The 11,658-nt window shown below is 35.4% G+C and overlaps 1 protein-coding gene across 4 annotated transcripts in view; it reads right to left on the minus strand.

Annotated features, from left to right (window-relative positions):
• Positions 1-11,658, minus strand: part of LOC108286178 (TLC domain-containing protein 4) — a 78,460-nt gene that overhangs the window by 43,958 nt on the left and 22,844 nt on the right. For all 4 annotated transcript variants that reach the window (XM_017503792.2, XM_017503793.2, XM_017503795.2 and 1 more), the window contains exons 2-4: positions 7,175-7,340; positions 2,482-2,571; positions 537-595 (exon numbers count right to left, since the gene is read on the minus strand). In XM_017503792.2, the coding sequence (XP_017359281.1) occupies positions 537-595; positions 2,482-2,571; positions 7,175-7,329 (304 nt within the window). In that variant the 5' untranslated portion in view covers positions 7,330-7,340. The remainder of the gene's footprint in view (positions 1-536; positions 596-2,481; positions 2,572-7,174; positions 7,341-11,658) is intronic.

The following is an 11,658-nucleotide window of genomic DNA, read 5'->3' on the forward strand; positions in this document are numbered from 1 at the left end:
AAAAAAAAAAAAAAAAAAAAAAAAAAAAAAAAAAAAAAAAAAGGCAACTCCAACCCCATCCAACATGAGGTAAAATAAGAGGGGAATGTGGAGTAGAAAAAGTCCATCCCCTTAACTGACTACAGCTGAAACAGCTTACTTTTGCAAATTTTACCAAAACACAAAACCATGACTACTGGAACACATTTCAAGAACTCTTGCAAGCGAGGGACCCTAAAAGTTAAACTTTGTTAGCCTCACAGTCACTGCACTTGAAAGCCTTGTTAGGACAAAAGGGGACCATGTCCTTGCTGATAAAAAATGTCCAGGCCTCAGTTGTTTGAGGCCTCACTCTGTAACTCTGATCTTAATTGAGAACCAGAAAACCATTTCATGAAAAGACATTTCATGTTCTACCATCAAGGCAAGTACTTTTTCCTCTGTATGTGTCCTAAAAGCTATGTCTCAAATAAACCAAAAGCACAGACTCTGTATTCTTTGTATAATTCTGTGAGTAGCTTAAAAAGAATTAGGCAATAAAACAACAACTCACATACCAGAAATGAGGTAGCCTGAAGCAATAGCAATATTTGCGTTTGCAAGTGATGGACCACCCCTGGAAAAAAAAAAAAAAAAAAAGGTTCCTTTATTAAGTATATAGGTTATAGATAACTGATACTTCTTTTTTCTATAGAGATTTAAATATAATGAAATTGCTTTCTATAGATTCTCGAATGGTAAGCTGACATTTTCAAAAAACATTGGAAAACACACAATGACAGTTTAACCGAACCGTGACGCATCCTGTGCTACTGGTGTTAGGAGAAAGATGCTGTTCCCAGGAAATCTAGTAGCCTTTTTGTCCAAGATGAACTGTTTTAATCAAGAGATCTTCTAGAGCCCATGCCTTCCATGAATTTTACTCTGGCACTAAGCTAGTCTCCAAATTTTCCTTGAGGATAAATCTTCAACTCAGAATTCAAACTAGGCTGAAATCTTCTAAAGTATCTAAAGTCAATCCACATTGAGGTCCCCAATATTAGGAACAGACCTCTTGGGGATGACTAATAGTACCCAGTGCATTTTCCAAACTTAAGTTTTTAAAACTATTCCCAGAATCCCTAAATCCAGGGTACAGCATAGCATCTGTTTTGTCTTAAATTGGGAGGTCATCCTTCATACCACCAGTGGCATTTATAATGGATTTAGAGTACACCTAAGGGCCAACTACAGTGGACACTCCAATGTATTAAGTTACCTAAGACGTGTCTCCTATCAATTCTGGATCCTATTCTAAACCTGTCAATGCACAAAGTATTGTTTTAACTATGATAATGCTTCTAACCACATGGTTACCATAATTTCTTACAAATATTATCTAAAAGTTTTACTAAAATAATTTTACCAGGCTGGGCACAGTGGCTCACACCTGTTGGGGGGCTGAGGCAGGTGGATCATGAGGTCAAATGATTGAGACCATCCTGGCCAACGTGGTGAAACCCTGTCTCTACTAAAAAATACAAAAATTAGCTCGGCGTGGTGGTGGGTGCCTGTAGTCCCAACTACTTGGAAGCAGGAGAATTGCTTGAATCTGGGAGGCGAAGGTTGCAGTGAGCCAAGATCGCACCACTGCACTCCAGCCTGGCGCCTGGCAACAGAGCAAGACTCTGTCTCAAAAATAAATAAATAAATAAATAAAAAGAAAAAAAAGAAAAACAGCATCCCAATGAAAATGTATCAATCCTGATATAATTCTTATGGGAATAATTTTATATTTCTGAATTTAAAAAATCCTTGCAGTCAAATGATGGTGGTCAAAAGAGCAGGCTAAATCACCCTACATCCCCGAGCCCACAACAACCACATCTCAATGCAGTGCTTCTTCAAACGTGCCTCCTCTCTCAAACTAAGCTGAACTAAGCCTTCTCATATAACACCAAGAAACAGTTTGCAAAATGTCTGCCATTGGAATGACATTTACATTTTTCTAAAAGAACCATCTTACATGTTAACCTATTACTGCTGAACATAGTTATTAGTGCATGTGCTTCAAATCTTGGGGTACTAAATTCCTCTCACACGGCCATCTGTAACTCTCATCTCTTTGATATCAAACGATGAGTCAAACATAAATTGGAGGCAAAAAAGTCTTAAGTAGACATTATCCAAGTTGACTATCCTATCTCAATAATTTATTTTTCTTCAGAACCGTGATTACAATAACTTTGCTTTACTCATTAACACAGTAAAAATGTTTAAATTATCATCATATTCTCCTTGTTTGGGATAACAATTGCTACACTGAGGCAAAATGGCCTTCATTTGTATTCAAATCTAAAATAAATCATTTAAATGCACTTTGCTGAAATGTCTGAACGCAAGCATTTTAATAACGCATATGCCATCGATATATTTTCTGTTTTAAAGTAAGTGATGTTCTTATAAATAATTAATATCAAAACATAAATCAAATTGGCAATCTTAGAAAAAGAAACGGCTTACCAAAGTGGATCAGCTTTAGTAGCCTCATCGAATAAGAAAATGTACAGGCCAAAAATACCAACCACCAAAGAATGGCATGTGGATACTACCCTGAAATGAAACACAAAGATTTTACCTTCTTTGCAATAAAATTTAACTAATTCTGACAAGACATAGAACATTCTGAACAAGTTACACCTTGAAGCATTTATATACCAGAGTGAGTATAACGGAGAGTATAATGCAAAATTGCCATTTAGAAAGCCAAGGGCCACAGCTTTACTTTGGAATAAAGAAGGAGAAAGATAAGGAGGCCTACAATCTCCTGCTGGAGAATAGGTGAATCACTTCTTGGTTAAAAGTTCTAAGACAGATGCATACAGGATGATGCAGCTGACAGACTTCTGTGCAGACAGATGGCAACTGGCAAGGCCACTACCCTGTACCCTGCTCCAAGCTCCAGCCCCAACAGCGTCAATGCAGGATAAGTTTCCTGCTCCATTCAGCTTCCAATCTACTGACCTTAACAAACTCCGTATCCTTAAAACAATTCAAATGGATCATAATATGAAGATTTATTTCTTGGGAGACTTCAGTTTTTAAAGTACATTGACCTGCACCATTGTACTTGATTCTTGCAACAATTTGTAAGAAAGTGAGGGAATTATTAGTGCCTCTTTATCATTATTATGAAAGCACTTCTAAATAGAGAAATTGAGGACCATGAATTTATACAGAAAATTTGTTTTTAAAAGAAACACCCAAGTAAAAGCACAACGTTCTCAAGATCCAGGTCAAGTTTTCTTTTATAGAAGGAATAAGTTTAACATAAAAGCCATCAGTTTCTATGAATATATCTTGTTAATAAATTTAATGACGTGACCAATTCTCAAGCTCTATATAATGTTACTTAAAGAACTATATTCAGGAAACTGTATTTATCCATACAATGAAGTTTTTTACCCAAGAATTTCAGATTTCTCTCATCTTTATAAAGAAGTTCACAAGTAACAAAGCTTCTTTTCTCTTCATTAGGATAAAAGATGAGAGGAACAGCAAAGTTTTCTCTCTAAAAATTACTAGTGTGCAATAAATTTTTCTCTACAATATGATCCCAGATCTTTAAAAGTAAGTAAAATATATCAACTAATATTAGGCTTGGTATCAGAAAATTTCATTGTAACTTGAAAAACCAATATACTTGACCTAATAGATGACGTGTTACAAAATAGATCTATCATGCTAAATCAAGCCATATTTTAAATATGGAAAGATTCTCACTAATTTAAAGGCATTGACCAAGTAACATTTAAATACCTAAGAATCATTTTGAAATGTGAATAATTAATCCAATTTATCTGATTTACAAGTCTGTAATTTTCATGCCAAGCACTCCAGTATTACATTTGAGCACAGGATAATAATGTAAATTCCTTGGCCAAATGTGGTGGCTCACGCCTATAATCCCAGCACTTTGGGAGGCCAAAGCAGGCAGGTCATCTGAGGTCAGGAGTTTGAGACCAGCCTAGCCAACAAGGCGAAATTCCATCTCTACCAAAAATACAAAAATTAGCTGGGTGTGGTGGTACACGCCTGTAATCCCAGCTACTTGGGAGGCTGAGACACAAGAATTGCTTGAACCTGGGAGGGAGGGGTTTCAGTGAGCAAAGATCACACCATTGTACTTCAGCCAGGGTGACAAGAGTGAGACTCTGTCTCAAAAAAAANAAAAAAAGTTAAGTTCCTTGATATCAAACAAAACACTCCATCTAAATGATCATACAGCCAGCTCTCTATTGTTATTCAAAAGTTCTAGAAAAGTAAAAATATATAACCTCTCTCACTACCTTGTTTTACTGTTTTGTAACCGTAGTCAGAAAGCTCCCTTTTAAAAAAAAGACCTAACTTTTAATTTCTGACACTCAGGCCTCAGATTCACTTCTCTTTTGAGAAGCTATGTGGTAAATGAAAAGCATTCTAGGCCCTTAGCTGACAGAAATGGATATTCAGGATAGAAAAGTTAAATGTTACTTAGTCCAGTCAAATACCTCCCTCTACAATGAAGAGGAAAAACAAATACCCTGTTCTCACTCATACACTATCCGTATTAAAAGTCTATACTATATTTTCAGAAACTTCTGTTAAATAATTTTATATTTTATTATTTAAGATCAGATTCCTAGCAAATGAAAAATTAGATTCCTTAGTATCTAAAAAGAAATTCCAAGATGCTACCCAAGATAAAATATTTCAATTTTTTTCAAAGAGGTTAGAAATGTTTTTACACATAAAGAGACAACACTCTAAAGAAATGATTAATGACCATTTTAGAAGAGCAATTTTAAGTTACTGATTTAATCACGAGTAGTGTAAATAATGCCAACAGAAATTATATAGCTCAGTCAAAAAGAGTTCAATTTTAGAGAAAGATTAAAAAATTCGTAGTATTTCAACACACTAAGACTTTTGATGTGATAGGTAACAAACTGGATATAAATAATTAATATTTTTTTATTTTATAAGATCTAACACCTGTAAGTATATATGTTTTTAGAAAAAGTTGCAAGTAAGTACAGAAATTTCTCACTTTTAATCACACTGCTGTCTCTCAAGTGAGCACTTCCAGTAGCTGATTTTCCTCCAGTTCTTTGTGTACTAGATGGCTCAGACCACTCATTGTTCAGAGACTCTTTCCTGATTACTAGAAAGAATTATGTGTGTTTATCTGTACTTTTCAAACTGGAGGCTGATTTTTAAGACATTTATACATACTTTACACAAAATATAGCCTCCTTTTCCTACTTTGGACTCTACCTCACAGCTTAAGTCCTATGTAAACAAAGCTGGAGTGAGAAGCAGGAGCAACCTTCAGAGAAAGAGAAAATGCCATTGAATACCTAAATGAATTTTATATAATCCCAGACTCCTTTTTCAAATAGAAACTCAGTTTCCCAAATGGTATTTCCCATATCATAGAATGGCAGTGGTAAATATTTTTTCAATTTCATTTCATTTTCATCTTGGCTTCTATCTCTCTGTACCGTCTCTATTTCTTTGACTTGCAGCTACCTAACATTCAAATACCTTTCCCTGTCCTAACCACAGTAAAAAGGAAGTCAAAATAGTTCAAAATTTAATCAGAGAATTTATGTATCCCCTTCTCCTTGCTACCATTCCATCTATCTTCATATGTTAGGAAATATTTTTTAAAGTAATGGTATCTCTAGTATAACACATTTGAACAATATTTTTGTGCTAGTCTTCAGACAAAATAATCATACTGCTTTTTTTTGAAAATAAGTGAAGAAATAATTTTTGCTTTCTGGCTGAAAAGAACTTTGGCATGTATGAACCTGATATATCATTGTAAAGTGCAAAAGAAAACAGCTAGAGTCTTCTTAAATTCACAGTCTGAGTTATAAAAGTAGATGCCTGCAAACCAATTTGGTTCAAAAAAGGGGAATTTCAAGTCAAATACGACCATTCTCAAATAAATATTCAGATACTAACAATTTCTTGAATTGTAAAAGGAAATTTCAATGAAAGATAATTATAGCAAACTTTAGAGACTTGCATTTTATGGTTAGTATTAACTTCAACTAAATTGCAACAAAAAAAATATATGGCCACAGCTCCTCCACCTCACCGAAGTTTACAAATGGGCAGCAATGTTTGGGCACATAAAATGCTCTAAAGCAAGTGAAGCAGTCATCTGAGCCATTTTGTGTTGGAAATCTTGTGAGATTAACGAGTCATACACACACAAAAATATTGCAACCAACTTTTTAAAACTCTGGCAGAGTGTGGTGACTCATGCCTGTAATCCCAGCACTTTGGGAGGGTAAGGTGGGTGGATCACCAGAGGTCAGGAGTTCGAGACCAGCCTGGCCAACATAGTAAAACCCTGTCTCTACTAAAAATACAAAAATCAGCTGAGCATGATGGTGCATGCCTGTTGTCCTAGCAACTCAGAAGGCTGAGGCAGGAGAATCGCTTGAACCCAGGAGGTAGAAGCTGCAGTGAGCCAAGATTGCGCCACTGCACTCTAGCCTGAGCGACAGGGCAAGATTCTGTCTCAAAAAAAACATAAAATAAAAATAAAAACTAAAGCTCCAGCAGATTTCTGTATGAATAGATGTCTAATCCTTTCTCCATTTACTTTTTTGTTTTAAAAGAAATCTTAAAAGCAATTTTTACTTTAAAATTATGTAACAAAATAAATGCTGGAGGGCTCTAAATTATAATGCAAAGTTCATGAGAAGATTCATATGTACTGACTGCACACGTTGGTCTCTGGTGTGTAGAGTTTAATTGCCCCAGGCCTGGCTAAGTTGGCCAATGCTATATGGTATAAGCTACTCAAAAGTACAACTAACTTTTTCTTCCATCATCATTTTCAAAGGAGATGTTTGTTACAAATATTCCAAAGAACACAAAAGTGCTAGTACTCATCCACAGTCAGCTGGAGTCTAGTTCATCTTCACACACCTCCCCAGAAACTTAAATACATTTCTCCTAACATCTTTCAATATAAGAATTCTTAAACTAGTTTGTATGAGATCATCTATTTGTTTTTTCTTTTACTCCTAAGATCAAATAAAAATTTGGCCTTACATTTTATTAGATCCTAAATGAAAGACATTTCAAAATATTTTAAATAATTGTATCCAATAAACTAGTTTCTTTTCATCAATTACATTTTCATATGCTTTACCTTGAGTTCCATTCAATCTTCTTTTCAAAGCTGAGACTATTGAAACCTGGAGAAACTTTTGCTGAAAACCAGTAACTTACAAAGTAGAAGAGAAGCTGAAAGGTGAAAAAGCTGGTACAAATAATGCTGATGAACAATTTCGTGTTGACATCCATATTTCTTCAACCTGTTAAGATAAATGGCAGCTATAAATTGTCATCTCATGATAAACCTAGAATAAATTCTTTTTAAGAAATATGTCTTGTAATTTTAGTAATTTTCAAAATTTAGAACAAATGTTAAGAATACAAAGAAACTATAAGAATTCTTGGCCTTTTGTATATTTATTCACCTTTACCATCTGTCATGTATCTTATGTTTGTATTCAGAATAAAAGAAAAAAAAACTATCTTAAAGATCTCAATATTATAGGTGTCATTTATAATTTTAGCATCATGATAGTCAAAATTATCTGTCTCAGAGTTTAACATAAACAGAGAATTTCAAACAGTGTTAAGTGAAAAGTATTCTTTCAATAATATTTTAACTAAATTTAGGACAAATCACCTGCTTTCTTTTTTATTTCTTTTTTCTTTTTTGAGACAGTGTTTCACAATTGTTGCCCAAGCTGGAGTGCAATGGCGCAATCTCAGCTCATAGCAACCTCCACCTCCCAGGTTCAAGCGATTATCCTGCCTCAGCCTCCCAATTAGCTGGGATTACAGGCATGCACCACCAGCCTGGCTAATTCTGTATTTTTGGTAGAGACACGCTTTCTCCATGTTGGTCAGACTGGTCTCAAACTCCCAACCTCAAATTCCCACCTCAGCCTCCCAAAGTGCTGGGATTACAGGCATGAGCCACCACACCCAGCCACACCTCACTTTTTTAATCCCTCAATCTCTCATTTATGAAATGAAAGACTTGGTTAGATAATTTCTAACAAACAATCAAGCCAAAAATCATAGAACATTGCCTGCAATAACAAAATATAATTACATAATTAAAAACAAAACAAAACGAATTTTGCAGCAGGACAAAGAACATTTAAAACAAAATTAAAATCTTAAGAAGAACACAGTCTTAGAAAAGGGTCATACCACTGTTGAGGCAAGAGAATGGAGTCTTGAAGCAGGGAACCTAAAGCCAATTCATGCTGACTTCCTAAAACTAACTCAAAGGGAAAACCCCAACTTTCCACACCTAAGTAATAAAAGAATTGGAAGTTACTCCCTTTGCAAACCCGTCCCACTTTTCTGAGCGGCAAATGAAAAATTGAAAGTACCTATGATTGGCTGCTTTTCTCAACCAATCAAATGTTTACATAGGAATATAACTTTATAACTTCATTTCAGCCTCTAATTGATTGCTTTCTCCAATCAATCTGGCCAACTGCCAGCTAAGCCTTTGTTTGCGTACAAGTGTAGCTTTTTTTTTTCCAAGATAGAGTCTTGCTCTGTCGCCCAGGCTGGAGCTCACTGCAGCATTCCAGGTTCAAGCAGTTCTCCTGCCTCAGCCTCCCAAGCAACTGGGATTACAGACACGTGCCACCAGGCGGCTAATTTTTGTATTTTTAGTAGAGACAGGGTTTCACTATGTTAGCCAGACCAGTCTGGAATGCCTGAACTCGTAATCCGCCCCACCTGGGCTTCCCAAACTGCTGGCATTATAAGTGTGAACCACCACACCTGGCATACAAGTGTAATTTTGTAACTTCAGCCTCTGACTGGTTTTCCTCAACCAATCAGTCTGCTTTTGGGGCACTACTTCATTTGCATGGGGTGTTCACCAAGTGACCAATGGGAAACCTCTTGAGGGTATTTAAACCCCAGAAAATTCTGTAACCAGGCTCTTGAGCCCCTATGGTAGGACCCCTCTCCCACTCTGTGGAGTGTACTTTCATTTTTTAATGAATCTCTGCTTTTGTTGCTTCTTTCCTTGCTTTATTTGTGCATTTTGTCCAATTCTGTGTTCAAAACGCCAAAAACCTGAATACCCTCCACAGCTAACACTGTCACTGCATAAATGAGAATTTAACTTTAAAAACATGTTCTTCAATCACACATATTCTTGGAGCAAAAGGCCTACAGGACTTTTTATCCCTTTAAAAAAAAAAAAGATTTTTATAAAAGAGCTTCAGGTCTTAACAATAGTGTTGGCAGAGAGAATAGTACTACACATATATGCACAAAGTGAGTTTTCTATCTCATTGAGCTGAACTTTATTTGGCTCCTAAAAATCTTATGAACATTCAGACAAAAAAAAAAAATTAAAAAAAAAAAAAAAAAAAGGCACTAAAGCATTTGCTCATATCCAGCAAATATAACATTTCTATGGCTCCATCTTTGATAGAGCTGATCCTCCAATGAAAAGGAAATAAATCAATACACATTTCCAGCTGCCTAATGTGAAGAAATAAAGTCACCTACTGAAGTCAATTCACCAGAGAAAAGGCAAATCATTGACTGCACTAGCAATAACCCCACTTCATTCCCTTCCAACCAGGATATGGTAATAAGAATCAGTCTCCCACAGGGCCCCTTCTGACAGAATTCATGTCTATAATGAATTCTTTCCTCATTCTTTGTGTGTGTCTGTGCTTGTTAAAAATATTGATATTACAATTCCTCTCCATGAGATTCCATTAACTTTATTGCTCCTTTACTTCTTTTTAATAACATATGTTTACTGAGTATTAAAATTTTAATTTGTGACCTTTTAGTCTAGGTTTAATATTAACCGAATACATAAAAGTTTTATATATAAATTAAGCATCACCATAATTTGCTAAGTGGGATGTAAGGAGAATAATGCTTTTCTAAGATTAAAGCAAATAGGAAGCCAGATAGATACAAAGTTGGAAAAATATATATATAATCAGTAACCAGAAGAGAATGGAGATCTAATCTTCAATGTGAGGAGGTTTGCCCTGAAAACTTTTGTATGCTCTCTGCTGGTCCTAGAGCAGTAGGTGGGTATGGGCTGCTCATTTAGTTTTGTTAAAATTAAATGTATACGAGCCATTTATTTCATGAATGCTGAAAGCTGTCATAAAACATTTATATCATACCTCATCCATTTTATGAATTGTTCATTTAACTAATATATTTAAAAGCACTCAAACAATTCTCCATTAAAAAATGTACTTCATCGCCCCTGCCAAAATCAAGTTTTTAAGTCTTTGTTATACTGGATGAATACTATTATTGTCAACAGAATTATTTTTAGGCAAGACTTTGGGATATACATTGAGAGTCTCCCCTTGCAAAAATGTTTCATTTAAAACTCAATAAAGAGCTCCATATATTCAAGCTGTGGCTTCCATTTAAGGCTTGATAGAAGCTAATTAAATTGTTCTACTCTCAGCTGTGCCTCTTAGTAAACAGCTGCTTGCTTAATCAGTCATGCCAAATCAAGAACTAATCTAGAGATCTTTACAAATTTCCCCAGAAAACCAAGGTTTCTGGTAGAAAGCAACTGGCCCTGTTCATTCACTTTAGTGCATGAATCAGGCAAGAAAATGGTAAAAAGTGATAAAACCAAAAGATGTTCATTACTAACATATATTAAGGGCCTGCAAGAGTTTGGTGATTATTAAGTATAGGAACATACAGAAACAGTGGAAAGCCTAACATCTACTTCATATACCTCTACATGTAGCTAGTAGCTGGCAGAAGGCTGGGATACTAGTTGGCCTAGAGAGGAGCAGTTGAAACAGATATGGGAAATACTGCTGCAACAATTTTCAAGAGTGTCTAGACATGAACTCAAAAATATAATTAGTCCATCTTGATTCATAGGAATTGTGGACATCAAAGAAACTTTTCCAGAGACCTGTTGAATGAAATAATGTTTATACTTTTCACTCAAAATGGTTTACATAAACTTTAATTGATGTTGATTTCTTAGTAGGGAAAAACATGAAAAAGTCAGAAGTACAGTCATGCACTGCATAATGATGTTTCAGTCAACGACAGACCAGATACATAATGATGGTCCCATAAGATTAAAATGGAGCTGAAAATTCCTATCACCTAGAGACACTATAGCCATCATAACACCATAGCACAACACACTACTCATGTTTGTGGTGATGCTGGTGTAAATAAACCTACTGCAGTGACGGTCATATAAAAGTCTAGCACATACAATTATGTGCAGTACATAATAGTTGATTATGATAATAAACGACTATGTTACTGGCTTATGCATTTACTATACTATACTTTACATCATGATTTTACAGTGTATCCCTTCTATTTATTTAAAAAAAAAAAATACACACACACAATTAACCATAAAACAGCCCCAGGAAAGTCCTTCAGGAGGTATTCCAGAAGGAGGATTGTTCTCATAGGAGATGACAGCTCCATGTGTGTTATTGCCCCTGAAGACCTTCCAGTGAAATAAGATGTGGAGGTGGAAGACATAGTGATATTGATGGTTCTGACCCTATGCAGACCTAGGCTAATGTGTGTGTTGAGTCTGTTTTTAACAAAAGTAAA

The sequence above is a fragment of the Cebus imitator genome, unplaced genomic scaffold, assembly GCF_001604975.1.
Source record: "Cebus imitator isolate Cc_AM_T3 unplaced genomic scaffold, Cebus_imitator-1.0 Scaffold315, whole genome shotgun sequence".
Classification (NCBI taxonomy): domain Eukaryota; kingdom Metazoa; phylum Chordata; class Mammalia; order Primates; family Cebidae; genus Cebus; species Cebus imitator.